The 17,930-nt window shown below is 34.0% G+C and overlaps 1 protein-coding gene across 1 annotated transcript; it reads right to left on the reverse strand.

Moving 5' to 3' along the window:
* Positions 1–2,374: 2,374 nt before the first annotated feature.
* Positions 2,375–17,930, reverse strand: LOC123913426 (polycomb group protein EMBRYONIC FLOWER 2-like). Its single transcript, XM_045964203.1, has 23 exons — positions 17,695–17,930; positions 16,603–16,701; positions 16,313–16,466; positions 15,933–15,988; positions 13,435–13,540; positions 13,140–13,290; positions 12,971–13,039; positions 12,406–12,545; positions 12,175–12,237; positions 11,925–12,064; positions 11,541–11,573; positions 11,282–11,313; positions 10,328–10,380; positions 10,175–10,228; positions 10,026–10,085; positions 8,091–8,137; positions 7,381–7,985; positions 6,467–6,590; positions 5,611–5,659; positions 4,772–4,855; positions 3,463–3,539; positions 3,223–3,312; positions 2,375–2,978 (listed from the first exon to the last, which is right to left on the reverse strand). Exons 2-23 carry the CDS (start codon positions 16,635–16,637, stop codon positions 2,801–2,803), a joined length of 2,400 nt encoding a protein of 799 aa, XP_045820159.1. The 5' UTR covers positions 16,638–16,701; positions 17,695–17,930; the 3' UTR covers positions 2,375–2,800.

The raw sequence follows: 17,930 nt of genomic DNA on the forward strand, positions 1-17,930 counted from the left end.
CATTTTGATGTCTTTTGTTATCACAAACTAAATAAACTTGCTTGCTCATTTAAAAATTTAATCGTATACTTTTGAGTTTTGATTTGCAGTCATGCATTGCAAGCCACCTGCACTCAAATAGTGACCGAATCTATTTTCGGATAGGTAGTCCATACACTTTTTTTTCCTCTTTTCATGCATTTGGACAAAACGAAATTTTCAACTACATCGTGTTATAACTAGAAGTTTAGAAGGAGAAAATTTATAGGTCAAAGTACGATACATTCTTAGCGTCAGGTTTAACACATCAACAAAAATTTTCATGTCACCACTTAAATAAGATGTTGACTTATCAAATTAATAAGATGTTGACTTATAAATTTTAAGTGAAGAATATAAGTTTTCTCCATTTTAGAAATAGGGGAGTATCTTGCACTTCACTTCCTTGGGTAAATTTACCGTAATAGGTTTGTTTGAATTGTATTACTGTATTTTTAAATTTACGCAAAAACAATTTAGGTAAATATAATAAATAAACTTTTTAGGGCGGAACCAGGAAAATTTAGTTGAGTGGGCCGCTTAAGAAAATTATAAGTATATAGTCTCAATGTAAATTTAATGCATTATTAAGGGTAATTTAGTAAAAAAAAATAAATAAGTGCGAAATAATTTTTTTGTTTATAAATAAGGTTGGAATTAGGGTTGGGAACAGGCCTAAGCCTGGCCTACGATTTTTTTTCAGGCCTGCGGCCTATTAAATGTTATTTTTTTGGCCTGGCCTGAGCCTTTTAAAAGTCTGGCCTGGCCTTGTAGCCTGTTTAAAAGTCTGTGTTACATTAAAGCTTCTCTATATAGTTTTTTTAAATAGGCTAAACAGGCCTTAAAAAATTCACATTTAAATTTTTATAATTTCTACAACATTAAGAAAAAGCTAATAATATGATTAACATAATAATTAAAAACTAATAAAATAACAAATACGATTACGAAAAATAATTATTATTATAAATAATATTTTTTTATAAGATATAAATAATAATTATTATAAACAGGCCGGCCTATCAGGCTTCGTAGGCCTTTTTAGAAGCCTAAGCCTGGCATATTTATGTAAACAGGCCGTTTTCAAAGCCTAAGCCTGACATTTTTAATAACCAGGTCAGGCCAGGCCAGGCTCATACAGGTCAGACCGAAGGCTCCTGTAGGCGAAAATTTCTCAACGCACCTCAACATTTCTCCCCCACTCCCTAGCGCACCTAAAAAAATTCGGAAAGTACGTTCCAAACTGTTTTTTAGTGTAAAATTTACACTATAAAAAATTCGGAAAACGTTTTCCGAATTTTTTGGGGAGTGGGGGAGAAAGTGGATGGGTGCGTTGAGAAATTTTCCCTGTAGGCCACCTGGCCTATTCTCAACCCTAATTAGAATCTTAATCATACAGTTACAAGAGAAACTCTTGCATGGTCTAGTGACCAAAAAAAATAATATATTTGGTGTCATCGCGTAAAGGGAGAAAGAAAAGAACTGGAAATGCATAGGAAAATTAAATTAAATTATGAATGAAAATCGCAACGACTCAAATTTTGACAACTAGTAATAAAATTTTGACAACTAATAAAATAAGTACACATCACTTAATTATTAAAAAAATAAACAAAAAATTGTTTCTCCATCTTCAACCTCCCTCTCTTCACTCCATGGTCTCTCCCAACCAACCCACCCACCAATCTTCATTGATTTTGTTTCAGATCAGAACTGCAGTGTGATTTTAATTGGATTGTTAGGCTGAGTTTTATTCTTGAAACGAAGATAAAACCTCTTATTTGATTAGGTACTGATTTTGACTTTATTTACTAAATGTAATTTTGGTCACGAGACCATGGAAGATTATCTCCAGTTAAATGACAGCATAGAATTCATTTTTCATTAGTGAAAAAAATGTCATGTCAACAACAAAGGGTATAGCTAATAATTTGTGTCAGGCCGCGACGAAATAAATTTGTCACAAATTCCGTCTCATATGTATTGGGAATGGAATGATGGCTTACACCACTACGATAGGAGCTATTCCACCAAGATCAAATGAGGGCCGGCCAATTGAATTGGTTTCAAGAGCCTTCCACTAGTTTTTGGTGACTTTAACTTCAAATCCGATTCAAATTCCGTCCCATATATAAATTGGCACAGAAATTTGAACCGTTGTGCAACGGAAAATTTCGTCCCAGCTCATTTTTTTCTAGCAGTATAATAAGCAGAAAAGTGAAATAAACAAAACTCAATAATTATAAATAATCTATCGAACATTTTTTTTTTCTTTCAATTATTAAAAATAGAAAACAGTTTTTAAAAACTGTTCTTTATGTCTCATAATTAAATGTGTATAATAAAACACAATCCGGATGAGTATATGTCTACCATTTTCACAAAATAGTATACAACAATCAATGTCACCCACAAAAGGCTATTATTCTATATCACAAAATAATTGTAAATTCATTAAATATGAGCTGCACTTCATGCAGTGCCCTTTTGGACTACTGGCAATCCATTCCATGTAACTTTGGTGTCAACAAAAACTATGGAACATCAAAATTTCAAATTTCAACCAGAACAGATCAAGAACATATAATACTCGGGTTGCTTACGAGTTTCTTTCAGCTCCATGCCGCAGAAAAAGAGATTTCCAACGTAACTTTTTCCGTTGGTAAACCTCACAGTAAAACTCCAGATAATAATAGTACAACAGGGGTATAAATTTAAATCCAATAAGGTTCCACAAGAGAGTAAGGGCAATTTGCACCTTGTAAAGAAGTCCTTTTCTGTGTCATTTTCTTCTTTTACTTTTACGAGGGGTCAAAAGAATGGAGTTTATATTAGCTATTGGGATCTCAGGATTTGATTTTTGCTTCTCGTATTGTTCGAGAATAATACTACAATCGTTCATGACCTTTCCATCTATAAGACCAAAATTGTATAATTTGAGCCTGAACATTCTCCAAAACCTGCAAAAAAAATTGCAGATATTTATATCCAAAAAAATATAAGAATGTAATGTGTCATTGTGACTAAATGAAGCCACAAAAAAGTTCTACAATGGGATAAAATATTGAATGTTGAAAGACAGACCATAAGTCCATGTTGTCATGATTATGTTTGTTTGGTTAAGGAAAACAAGTTAGGCATGAATTTCTAAATGGGAGCACTCTTGATGCTAGTTTTTTGGATAGAAGGTTAGATGCTAGTTACCAAGATAATTCACGGGATTTAACAAGCTCAGCGCCATGCAATATTGAGAAAGCCTTACATGCCCAACGAACGTGAGAATCTACCAGCACACTGCAACAAGAAGAAAATAATTCGAAATTTCAATATAGAAAGGAAATTTAAGAAAGGACAAGCATATCACCTTTCTAAAGCTCAAAGGTGCATTCGGTATAAAGTATTTTTTGTTAGTGAATGACTTGAGCCAAAATGAAAATAACTTACCGTTGCTTCCGTATAAATGAGTTCCACATGAACATGAATTCCTTCTCTTCTTTGCTAACATCATGAAGATTAAGCCTCTGCAAGGTATCAGTGTGTATCAATATTCTTCAAGAAATAAGCATGAATAATTATAAAAAGTAAAACAGCTGCAGCCCGCAGGGAGTTGTTTGGGTGCTTTAGAGAACACCATGTACCTTCTCTCTATTCTCTTATTTTAATTCATTACTAATAAGTTTCGATGGAGCACATTGCAAGTTTTCACTTCACAGTTAAGCTTGTCTAATTTTAAGATCACATGCCAGTTGAAATGATTTCTACATGACCTAGACATGTTGTTTCTATACTACCTCGTTGTGAGTTTTCGCTCACTACTTCACAGAATTTGTGAGATTTGAAACCATAAATAAATAATGTAAAAAGAAATGGTGAAATATATATATTAAAAAAGATCAGTTTTTTTAAGGGATTCGTTTTGCTGGAGACTGTTCACAGAACTACTAAAAAATAAAAATTCGGTTTAAAATCTAGTCATTTTTGGTGCAGTTCAATTCGGTTCAGTTTATTGAACTGTTTTGACCACTCCAGTCAGGGGGCGGAGTTGGTAATGCATTGTCTTGCTGATGATGGTTTGAAGAATTAGGAACTGTCAAGGGTTTGTGGAATTGGGTTGTGTGAAACCCAATTTGATGGACACCATTGGGGAGAAATGTCAAAAATCAGAAAAAATTTACATATGGTTTTTTGGGTGCCAAGGAAAAGTTGAGAGAAGGTGAGGGGCTAATAAGGAAAAAGGTCAAAGACCTTAAGGATCTATTCATCAAGAACATTGCCTATGATGCTTTTATGTAGTGGTATTGCTAGTTATCTATGATGGAAAAAAAAAAGTAAAAAAATAATACGAAGTGAAGAGCCCCAAGTCCATGTAACGATGCGAATGTGAAAAGTGAACGAAATATGTGTATGACATATACAATGGATGGTATTGAATGTGAAAACATAAATAGACAAAAATTTGGGTTATTATGAGATCAAAAAAGTTATTTGTTTCACTTCAATTTTCATTTTTTCCCCCTCCCTAAACTCTATCTCTATAATTTATAGTGAAATATGGTTTAAAAATGCCAATTGTTGAGCCTCGTGGTCAACAATAAACCTTCAAAAAGGTAACCAATATATCACTCGTAAGCTCTTGCCAGAAAGTGATTTTTATAAAACTCCACAAGAGTTTTGTTGTTCAATAAGAGATATAGTTAGTGAGAATAGACATGCAAAAAATCAAAACAGAATATCACATATAAATTGTACATACCATTCGCTCTTCAATGTCTTCAACTTCAGGATCAATTTCATTCTCGCTATCATAATCTGATAGAACTTCGCCAATTGACATTTCCTTTAAGCAAAAAACAGAGAAAAGTGAGAAGAGAATATCAGAAATATGATAGCAAAGGTAAGTAGTCAACATTCTCGACAAAACAAAACTGGACTTCTAAAAAAACAATTAAAGGACTCAATATTCAGCATAAAAGAATGTTATTCAGTTTTGGAGCAACCACAGCTGATAACAACAAACACGAAGCCTTATCTCACTAGGTGGGGTTGGCTCCATCGACCAAACAACGCCATAATGTTCTATAATATGTCATATCTTTATCTAAACCATCGACTTCTAGGTCTTTCTTAATAGTTTTTATCGGTGTACCTTTGCCTATAGCAATTGAGCTACCATTCATCTGATTTACTCTCCGTACTTCAGAATCTACAGGTCTCCTTCACACATGCCCAAACCACCTAAGTCTAGAATAGATTCAACCATCTTTTCTACAATAGATGCTACCCCGACGCTCTCTCTAATACAATTATACCTAATCATATCCCATCTAGTATTCCCAGACATCTAGCATAGGATTCTCATCTCAGCTACACTAAGCTTACAATTTGTCAATAAAACTTTTCCTTTAGCTTGAGTGGTACCTTATCACATAAAACCTGAGGCTTTCATGTATTTCAGTCTTCCTGCTTGAATCTGATGGTCTACATCTCAATGGGAAGGATTGAGTTTAGGCCGTTCAATGGAGCTCGGTTCATAATTTTTTTAAGTTTCTATTAACATGCAAAGAAAATCAAAGTGCAGGAAAAACTCATCACCTGGGCTTTGTGAGAATGATAAAACTTTCGACCAACCAACCGGGCTTTGCTGAAATGAATTGGAAAGAACTATGTCAAATCATTGTCCACGAAGTCATTGTACTTAAATAATCACACGTAGATAAGGATAAATGACAATTTATTTCAACACTACCTATAAACTTAAATAATCACACTCATCTAGGTATCACATGAAAAATATTTGTTCGAATATATCAATATTTGTTTCCTTGTTTAATTAGGATTAAGAGCCTAGAATCAGGATAAATAATGACTAGTGCTTTTCGCTTGTAATAACATCCAACATATCAGTCAAATCATTTATCTTATATAATTTTAATATTCTGAGCATTCCTTTTCCTCCCTTTATATCTAAAAAAGACTAAACCCTATAAATGTCAAATATTTGTAATTTGTAAGGACATCAACCATACTTGACCTATAAATATAGCAATGCTGAATTTGTTAATAGAGTGAAAAAAGTAAAGTCCATGCATTGTCAACAAACTTTTTAATTGGCATACACTTGTGTTTAAAAGTTAACAAAACCCAAATCAACACCCCGTCAGCCACATATAAATGTACATTTTGACAACCTGCTACATTCAAGGGCTTTGTGTATTATCCCATGCTAGTGTTGCTCAAAAGGAAGATATATTTATTTGACAATCAGGTGAAAAGTGAATTATGCTTGGAGCAAAGTTTTGCAAGATGGAATTAATTTTGCTTGGAAGACTGTATTTCATTTCAGCAACATTTTAGCATTGTAATTACCATACTAATTATGCATCTAAGTTCCAAGAATCTAAGAAACTGTTTTTGTTTCCGAAGGATTGAAAAATGATCAAGGACCTACCTTTGGTCGTCTAACTTCGCTGCATTGTCAGCCTGTGGCACTGCAGGAGTCACATAGTCATGCTCAGATATTGGTGGGACACAATCTGGATCAGGATTGGATACAACATTTTCATTTGCAACTCCTGCAATATCATAGCAATATGTGATACACTCCTTACACTGCACCAATATTGCTCAAACTCAACTACTATCCCATCTGAAGTATGATCAGAATGAGTATTTGGAACAAGAAGTCATGCTCAACACATATTAACAAATAGATCATAAGAGAAAAAGGATTAGCAAACTTCTATGAAGGGAAAATATATTCCAACTTTGAGTTGGTAACAGCTAAGATATGTCATGATTTATTGCAAAAGTGAGTACCGGATATAAAAGAATCAACAAACAGAGGAGAACCATTCAAGGAAGACATTTCTTAATGTTTGAGTTGGACCTAACTCAACCATACAAATGTAGAATGTAAGGTGAGGGATGTTTCCCACTTATCTGCACATATTCAGACTATATCTCATATAATGTGGGAATCTCAACATATCTCATATAATGTGGGAATCTCAACAGTTTTAAAGGAGAATGAGAATGCTATGATACCATCTTGGAAAACAATAATTTATCAAGAAAAACCCACCTATGTTATATCCTTAGCCTTCTGCTGTTATGCAGATACAAAATTTGCAGATAACTATATATTCCCCTTCAGCAAGTTTTGGAAAATATTAAATAGCCTTATTTTTCTTCCATATTTGGACACTGTTATTAACTTTTAGATGGAGAAGAGGTCCCCAAAATTTGACATTCCAACAACTACACTTCAATCATTTTGAATTCTGACTCAATTCTGTCCAACTTCGCTAGCAGTGTAGCACTATGCATAAGCTTTTAAGAACATAAATTCAACAACTAAAATACCTGATATAGTTGCAGAATTTCCATCAGCCTTCTTCAAAAACTCAATATCTCCTAAAGGAGTTTCAGACTCTAAGAATATTTGGTCTGCATCCGTAGCTATGGCCGGTGGGTCCGCATCAATAGCTAAGACCGGTGGGTCTGCATCCTTAGCTAAGAGTGGTGGGTCCGCATCAATAGCTAACACCGGTTGGTCTGCATCCTTAACCAAGACCGGTGGGTCCGCATCCATAGCCAAGACTGGTGGGTCTGCATCAATAGGTAAGATTGGTTGGTCCGCATCAATAGCTAAGACCGGTGGGTCCATATCAATAGCTAAGATTGGTGGGTCTGCATCAATAGCTAAGACCGGTGGGTCTGCATCAATAGTTAAGTTCGGTGGGTATGTATCATTAGCTAAGACCGGTGGGCCTACATCCATAGCTAAAACCAGTGGGTCTGCATCCATAGCAAAGACCGGCGGGTCAGCATCCATAGCAAAGACCGGCGGGTCAACATCCATAGCAAAGACCGGTGGGTCAGCATTATTAGCTAAGGCCGGTGATTCAGCACCCTGGTACTCTTCAAAACATGCAACTTCTGGACTTGTGTGCTTGTATCGCTTGCAACTGCATATAGACATTATCAATTGACCATTTTACTTCATAAACAGTTATATGAAAGTTTATGGGGACGCGAAAATTTCATAACAGGGTAGGAGATAAATAGCTCACCGAAGGTAAAAAGTTTGCAATCTTGGATCAACATCATCTCCAATAATCTGGAGGGAAATAGATCAATAAGTTTCTGGAGAAAACACAAAATTCTAAATGCATTCATACAGTTTTGTTAAGCTACTTAGAAGTTTCTAGACAGATGTTCCATGCAAGATTAATCTGGTGCAAAGGAAATCAATCATCCTACATGATTGAGCTACTGTGTATCAGAGCAACAGTGTTGTAGCTATTGAACATCATCTCTTATACAGACTACAGAGCAACACAAATGTCAAGGCAGCAGACTAGAGACCTGAAATATCAAGTTGCTAAGCAAGAGCCCAACTCAAGAATGACTTCCATAATGCACATTCCCAGATGAGAAAATCTCCACTAGACATGGACAAAGAGCATGCTTACAATAAAATTACCTTATGATGTTTTTATTTTATTTAATCCTTATTTAAATTTTATTTTTAAGGACTAGATGGATAGAAATTTTAAGTAGGGACTGCTTGCAAACTTTTTCATATTTTAATAGATCAAAAACATTTATAAACCAAAGGAAATTTATTAGAATTGGATTAAAACTTCATGATTATGACTTGCATGTTGGTGAGGTTATAACTAACTTTATCCTATCGAAAACTGATATTGCTATTTATCAGAGGAAGTATAACTTTCACTTATAGGGGTCACACTAGTATCGGTGGATATTTAGATGCCGATTGGGCAGGAGATGCAAGTAATAGGCGGTCAACTTATGGTTATTGCATTTTTTATCAGTGGACATTTGATTTCGCGGAAGAGCAAAAAGTGGACTGCTGTTGCCTGGTCGAGTACAAAACCAAGTATCGGAACAATTTACTGCATAAACTACATTTTTGTGAGGTTAGTCCTATGGAGCTAGTTTGTGATAACTAACCAGCTTTACACCTTTCCTCCAATACAAAGTTTAACAAGATGACAAAGCATTAAGAAGTCGATTGTCATTTTATTAGGGCAAAGATTCTCTCAGGAGACATCAGAACTTCCTTTGTCAATTTTAAGGATCAACTTGCCTGTATGTATCTTTACTAAATCTCTACAGAGTGCTCGAATAACTTACATATATGACATGATGATCTATGTATCCTATACTATATATGCTCCACCTTGAAGAGGAGTGTTGAGATATTGATTTGATTGTGTAATTAGATGTGTCAGTATCCTTTAGGATCATGATAGGATCTTATTCCTATTTAGATTATATCTCTCATCTATATAAATACTTGTAGAAACCTTTTCTTCATTAGTAAGACCGGACGGATTAATTACTTGTGGAATGAGATGAGCTCAAATAAGTTCTAAAGGAACTTTTTCAAACAGCCCTTTCATTCAAAACAATGTGCTTCCATATCTCAGCTAGGACTGGAACATTTGTGTTATGACACTAGCTCTTTGATATGCTACACTAGAGTATCCATAACCAGGGTAAAAAGATTAGTTCGAAAAGTTAATTTTTGGAGTAATCCCAGTTATAAGGAAATTCACAGTGACTTTACCATGTGTTCACATAGTAGTCTAGACCCCATCATACAAGTTCTTTTTCTAAACAGACATTTGTGAAAATTGTTAAGAAAACCGTCATAATATGGCCATAAAAAACCTGTTTTCCACTTAGTTGTTCTTTCTCCCTCCTCTCAAAAAAGTAAGGACATGAATGAACAGAATTAGAGATATCAACAGTTTCATTGTAAGTTTAAACAGGATGAAGGGGAAATAAAACAAGGCTGAAAATAACAGAATTTAACAAGTCCAAAAACATAAACCACAAATGAAAGAGTAAGATTAACATTTCCGAGAATAAGGCACAGGTAAACAAAAACAATTGTAACAAATTCAATACTTAGCAAGAAATAATAGATTTACAGAAATTAAATAGGAAAAACTATGAGAGAAAACTGTTCTGACCTCAGTTCTCCAGGTATCATAATTCAAAGACACATTAACAGCCAGACAATGTTCCAATGCCTGCAAAGTTATTTACACTTGAAACCTTTACCATGACTTGCCACAGCTCAGCGATTAGAAATACTACAAAGGTTCTGAAGAATACTGACCGAAAATTCATAGTTGAAAAGATCATGTGATGCGAGCAGATGACATCTTAGACCCTAAAGGAGATTGTGTCAGAAGCATTGAAAACAAGTTAATACTTATCATAATTAATATTTATTTATAGCTCTAAATTAGTCGTAAAAAGTAGTGCTCACCTTATAGCTTGCACATCTTAAATAACATAATGGACAGGAAAAATCTTCAGTGTCTGTTATCAAAGCTTTCAGTTAATATATTGGCTAATTTCTGGTAAGCATTTATATAAAAAAGAAAAGAGCATAAAGAGTTGCCTATCAATTACAGAGTCCAGCTGACTAAGTACTAATATCTAGCCTAATAATCAGTAATTGATTATTCTCACCAAATCAACAAAAACATAATTGGCTGTATATATTCTAAGATTAAAGGTAGTATTCTAATATAAATGTGAACACTCCTCATCAATTTGAGGGATGAAAATTAGGCCCATACTCGATGTGTCCACAAAAATTTCTCGCAGCGGTTAAGACTTTTATCCATCAAACATGTCTGAGTCTGGGCATTGGTGAACTCGCTCCTGATCTTCCAGTTGACAAGGCTCTGTAACATCTAACGAATTAAATATCCCCAAAAAGCTTAAGCTATATTGAGACGACACTTGTAAATAAAACACGCATAGAAAATGGTTTATGCATCTCTTAACAATGGATAACTAACTGGGAAAATTGACACAAAAAGTAACAGCCACCAGAAATTGGAGCAGGGTAAAAGGGAGCAATGATAAGGATTCCATCTTCTGGGAACCTGGAAGCAGAACATATTGGGTTCTGGACAATGGTACAAGTCTGGTACAATGTTGAAAGAGAGACTAGTTCAGAGAAATTATGTGCTGGGCCAAACACATGTTCTAGCATTTATTGATCGACTTTACAATCAATTGCAGAGTAATCGCAGCTGACAACAAACCGATCTCCAGCCTAATAATTTGTAGTAATTCATTATTCTAAAATATGTAAACTGCTATCAGTGGCTAATTTGAAGGAGGGGGGGTGCATTTGTTACCCCATCAAGAAGGAAATAAACTTAAATAAACAAGAGAAAATAAATTAAGAGAGAAATATTTAGATTACCTTCTGTTCTCTGCAATTTGTTATCGAAATACCTGCAATATTTTTATAAAATAATAATAATCATCATTAAAATGGTATAAGAATACAGAGCATAAACAGCAGCATTTCTTTTGACGGCAAAAGGCTTAAAAAGCGGGCAAAAGAAAAATTGAAAATATCAAAACAAAAAAGCTCTCCAATTCATTTGCTATTACATATATCTCCAACCCACAAAGAAGCCATAAAAGTACCCTATCACAATGAAGTTAAAATACAATACCTGTAATTAAATTTCACATGTCCTTCTTTCAACCTGAACCATACAAGCAGCTAAAAGTTAAACACCAAAATTTATTGAATAGGAATCACATTGAAGTTCAAACCCTGCCCCCACCCAAAACAACAGAATGCTACAACTGAATCGGATGGAAACCTCATTAATTATATGCCTATAGATATTAAGAGATAAACCCAAGATATGGAAAAGTGTTGAGTCACTGTTTCTGACTTTATTAAGTGATGCAAGAGCTTGCTTATAAAGCTTTAACAGCTGTAATAATAGTACAAAATAATAACTCTCAAAGCTAAAAATGCACAAGACTTATGGTAACATCCCTATATATCTAACACTCCCCAACAGACACTTTAACATAATGAAATTTACCGAATGAAACGAGATGACGACGACGACGATGATGATGATGATGATGGTACATTAACCCTGACATTTGTATAGTTGAGAGATTTCTCCATGCCCATGAGCTCTTCAGCAAAGATTTTGATTTGAACATGCTTTGATGTACTCTTTTGAAAGTGGAACAGAAAACAAACAAGAAGCAGTCAAAACAAGTTCACCATGTTTGGGTGTGGGAATTTTTGCTTAGTGGGTAAAGAGTAATGATGCTAGAACAAACCACAATCTCAGAATTCCGGAGTTCTTGGATTGCGATGGTCGTGCCCTTATTTAGAACATCATACTGCAACATGAAGAAATTGGCAACATAATACGTTTATCATAAATGCAAATATCAGATACAAAGCATAAAATATTGTAAACAAAAGCAGTGTCCACAGAGTAGCGTATCATTTAACTAGCACAGTGCATACAATATTGATCATCAGCCTCATATAGATAGATGTCATACCTTCAAAATACATGGAAGCAGATCAAGAGTAGTCATAACCTCAGCTCGTAGTCCCCAAAGGAAATTTGGAGAACTATCCCAAGCCATATAAATTGATTGAAAAGAAATTTTCTCGTATAAGCAGATCTTTTCAGCTATTGCTGTCAAGTACAGAATGAAATGATATGAAAGTTCATAAATCACCCTTTTCTATAATAGAGAATAGAATCAACATAAATTTTTGGGATGGAGTATCCAAGAGTGCCAAGGCAGTCAAAATATCATATTTCTGTTTACTTTTTTGAAAGAAGAAATTCATTAAGGAAAAGGAAAGATGATAAGAGCCTGAAGAATAAGAGATCCTCCTTAAAAAATAATAAAGAAAACAAACAACAGAGAAATATAAAATTTTAAAAAGTATGTAGGAGAAATCACTATAAAAATAATTGAATGTGGAGGCTGCTCAGGCAATAAAAAGGTAACTGAATAAATAATACGGAGGCTGCTCAGGAAATAATAAGGTAACAGAACAAATTGGCAAAAATATTTTTGCATGTATAAAGTTATCAATTAAAGCATATCTCACATTCATGAGAAGTCGGATCTGAAGGCCCCAGGCTTGCATTGACTCTAGGTGATGAATTTGAATTTCCCTCTGCAAGCAAATAGTTATAACAATAAATTTTAGCAACACAATATATATATATATATATATATATATATATGCCAATTGGATTGCACAACCATATGCATACCAGTGGTGAAAAACAACAGAAAAAGTGAGCCGTCCGCTGCTAACTCATTAACTTCCCAAAGCACAAACTCTGCTTTGATTTTATAGTTCCTGTCAATGCTGGAGGAACCTCGAAAGGTATATATCTGACTGAGTAGATAAACAGCAGAATACTTTTTGTTTTTTGTAAGTTAAAGCAAAAAGTATTATGCAACAGAAAAATTATCAAATAATCAAATAAGATTTTATAATTATACACTAAAAAATTAGTTAACATAAAGAATTTAAACAGTTCAGCTTAAGAGCATTATTCTTACATCAGCATCTACATTATTAGGATCACGCCTTGCTAGACCGATATACAAAGGAAACACATTTTGAGTTTCTTCATCATTCCATGACAGCATAACTGTCATTTGTGTCCTAAACATTCATGAGATATCTCATTAGCATCTCAATATTGATATTTACACAAAAGAACAATCAGAGAAAATAAGTGGCAGCAGCCAAATTGATGAGTCAAATGAAATAACTAGAAATTACAATAACTTCAACCTTATCTTAAAACATAAATAAATAGTACCGCCTGAATAAGGGTATAAAAAAACGGCATCACAAGGTCTACATATCTGAAATTATCTTAAGTGTCACTTCATACTCAAAAACAAAATACCAGTTGCCCTGTTGAGGATGGATTAGGTATGTCTGCAACTCTGCAAGAACTAATTTGCCTATGTACATTATGTGTGCACGAAAAACCAGATATATTTGATGCTGAATCAACAATGACTTCTCTTATTTGTATACTAGAGTAACAAGATTATGTACTGATGTTGAGTTGTAGTTGAATGGTGATCATATGCTCACAAAACATGGATGCTAAGATTTACTTTAGAGGATATATTCTATACCAAGGATAAATGCAAGGTTCACATATTGAAATTATCTTAAGTGTCACTTCATACTCAAAAACAAAATACCAGTTGCCTTGTTGAGGATGAATTAGGTATGTCTACAACTCTGCAAGAACTAATTTGCCTATGTACATTATGTGTGCACGAAAAACCAGAGATATTTGATGCTGAATCAACAATGACTTCTTATTTGTATACTAGAGTAACAAGATTATGTACTGATGTTGAGTTGTAGTTGAATGGTGATCATATGCTCACAAAACATGGATGCTAAGATTTACTTTAGAGGATATATTCTATACCAAGGATAAATGCAAGGTTCACATATTGGCTTAGACCAATGAGCCTTATAACTGAACCAGAACCCACTTCTTGAGTTCCAGTTTATTTAATGGTAGCATAATTTTTTACTTGGACTCTTGGTTAGAGATGCAATGCATGCATATGAATTTTATTATGCCAAATGCACTCAAGTAGAACTGTGCAATCATGAACCGTTAATGAGTGTGTATGCATGAGTGTGCATAAGCACACGCGCTTGCGAGATAAAAGGAGACTTTGTTGGCATCAGTGTCAAACTTAGCATACACATACACATCTTCAATACTTTTTTAGAAAGATGAGGCATTAACCAGTCCAACCATTGAATCATGCTATATTACCATAATAATCATATATGCAAAATTTCAGATGATTTAGACATTCATAGGCCTGTAATTTAATATTAGACATTGGTGTTGTCAAATATCGGCCATAGCATATTGTGGTGGCGGATTTTTTTACAGCCGCCATGACCAATTTGTGAAGGATGGTGACGCCGTGGCATTTTATAGGGCATATGGAAGCATAAAATGGCAGACTTTTAGCTTTCTTCCGTCCACCATCGGTAACACTGGTTGGCATTAACTTATATTTTAAATATATCAAAATGAAGAGGCAATGTGAAGCACAAATAGTTTCTGATTTAGTTTGTGAAATTTTGTTGACTTGCAATACTAAATGAAAACTTTAAATTTAACAGCTGGATTGGTTAATTCACATTTTCCAAAAGGTTATTCAAGATGTAACATGCTAAGTTTGAACCTCACCGTCATCTAATAAGAAATTCATCAAGATGAAGAAGAAAAATTGCAATGAGAATGGGAGTGGAATCCTCTTAAACCAAAGAAGAAAACATAAAGCAGTGAAAGAAGAAAGAGAAAATCAATAGAGTGAAGCTGCCCAGTCTTTCATCATATCTGTAGTGAAACCCGATACATCAAAAGCTTTTGAAGAGAGTTCTACAGTAATGTCTAACTCGCCTTAGACCAAGAAAAATCTACGTGTCCAAGTACAAAACTAGCAGCTTAAGCACATTCACTCAACTGAACCCATATCCCTTTTTCATATCAAAAACAAATTTGTCACTAATTTTATTATAATAGCAAATACACTCTACATTTTTCTCCATTCCCAAACAACGAGATGAATATCTTGCAAATACAAGGTATTGTCTACAATCTCTTGAATCAATCACATATGAAGATCACAGGTTCAAGACTTCAAGTGGATGACATTTATTCAAGTTATGAATCAATCTCTTGCAAAAACAAGGTACTATCTACAATAAATCCACAATTGATCAGGACCTTCTTTGGACCCAACAATGATGGGCGCTTCGTAGCTTTAGGTTGTCCTTTATGAAGATTAACATATATAATATATAATATTAAATACATATGTTAATTTAAAAAAAGGAAATTCAGTTATATAGTAACCACCACAAAAAGTCTCCTACACTTCTATTTGAACTGAACGTAGCATAAACATCCAACATGAGGATATGGAATATGATTGAGATAAATCTGTTAAAGAAAAGGGAGTGAGTAGGGGAGGGAAGATTATATATGATAGATTTTTACCTTTTTTTTCTCCTAGCCTCTCTCCTGTACTCTAAACATCTCGGAATGAAAAATGGCTACAAAACAAACATGTATTCTGTTAGAATGCATTATGCAACAATATTTTATAGGTAAAATTTTGAGAGACTAAAAATCAAGAGGCCAGGAGGTAAAATGGAAAGGGAATTATAAAGTAACTTCTAAGAAGTAAATAGAAAATATAAGAAATGCTTTCAAAACAACAGGTAGAAAAAGAAAAGAAAAAAAAATCAAAGAAACAATATAATTCTACCAATAGTAAAACCAGCTTTGGCCCATGCAATTTATCCCAGGAAAAATTACAAATATTATAATTTACAATGACAGATGATTTTAGCAATCAGATGAAGTACATATCTTACATTGCGTTGCAAAATACGGTGATGAAGAATGTTGTAAAACTCTACAGGCTTGCAATAAACTGAAAGACTCTGTTCTGCAACAGCTTTCTCTTCTGCAGACAATTGCACAGAAGCATCTACAGGGCTAGGTTGTTGATCTGTGCTTATAAAATTACTGCAGGAGGTAACATATATTAGGATTGGCTATGCTACATAATTTTCTGAAAAGAAAACTATAGTTGTTTGCCTTTTGTGGGAAACTACATACAGAACATTTGTGAATGAAACACCTTGTCTAAAAGAGAACATACCATGTTTCACCAGCCGCGACAGGAAAGCCTGGCATTCTTGTCAAACAAGTCTAGGGTATAAACACATTTAACAGAACCTCTGTGTATGTTAGAAGAAACCTACAATAGAAAATAGGGGATTAAATCGCCAAAACAACAAAACCAAACATTGACAATATAGTAACGCAGATATCGATATGCATTGAATAGCAGTGCTCCATATTGTAGGTTAAACATCAACAAAGGACAGAAACCTCGTTTCTTTTATGAGGTTGAAAATGCACCAAATGAAGTAATATATGTATCTATGATGAAATGAAAGTATGGTCCAATTAAGCTTTACGTGCTTATGTATAAGTTATTTATATAACAAAATATAAAACAAAGTCTAACTATTTTCATATAAGTTTTTTAAGTTGTTTTTATAAGCTACCCTAGATAGCTTATGAAAATAAGCTGAAAAAACTTAAGGACATATCATAATTTGTTTTCATAAGCTCTACCAAACAGTCTCACAACTCACAAGTTCTTATGTCAGTAAATAAACTAAAATAAGTCAATCCAAAGAGACTCTAATACTAGTAATGTGCCTACGGCTACGGTCATATTTAAGATAAAGTTACAATGGGTGTAATAAAAATGAATCATATAGAATAGAATAACAGAGTGCCTATTTCTATGCAAACTTGCATAAAATATGAAAGATGTTTAACCAAAGTTTTCAACATTCAAACCCTTTTGCATAACAAACTACTTAAGACATTCAAACTAGCTTAGTCTATTATTTCATTCTTTTCAACACTATAGGAAATTCAAATTTCCTTACACATAAACAATGACATTATTCTGCAAAAAGCCAAATTCCACATCAACCAAAACCTATAAAGCACGGACACCGACACAACACACCGGACACAACACGGACACTGACACCAATTATAATTTGATAAAATAACATAATTCAATATAATATTGGTGCCGGAGTCTGACACCGCTACACGCCTAATTTGGTGCTTCATAGACCAAAACACAATAATAATCAGTGATAAAACTAATAATGTAGTAAATTTAACAAAATAAACAATGCAGAAAAAGGAAAAATTGAGAAAATACCAGGTCTTGAATTGGAAGAAAAGGGATAAAGGATTGGAATATGAAGAAGAGTAGCATAGCAATAGAATGAAGAAAACGGGAACAGAATTTCAGAGACAAACTCAGACTAGGGATTAACGATGAACGGTGAATCCATTCAAGAAATAACAAAAAATGGCATCAAAAAAAGCCATTAAACTCTGTTCAAATTTTGCAACCATGGAAATGAAAATGAGAATTATATGGGTTTAAGGCTT

The sequence above is a fragment of the Trifolium pratense genome, linkage group LG1 (genome assembly GCF_020283565.1).
Source record: "Trifolium pratense cultivar HEN17-A07 linkage group LG1, ARS_RC_1.1, whole genome shotgun sequence".
NCBI lineage: Eukaryota > Viridiplantae > Streptophyta > Magnoliopsida > Fabales > Fabaceae > Trifolium > Trifolium pratense.

Bases quoted from the DNA above. Each gene is read 5' to 3' on its own strand.
- LOC123913426 (XM_045964203.1), bottom strand. From the start codon at position 16,637: ATGCCAGGCTTTCCTGTCGCGGCTGGTGAAACATG. The intron at 15,989-16,312 runs GTAAGATATGTA...TTTGTTTTGTAG, and splicing joins ACCGTATTTTGCAACGCAAT to CCATTTTTCATTCCGAGATG. The intron at 11,314-11,540 runs GTATTGTATTTT...AAAATATTGCAG, and splicing joins CATGTGAAATTTAATTACAG to GTATTTCGATAACAAATTGC.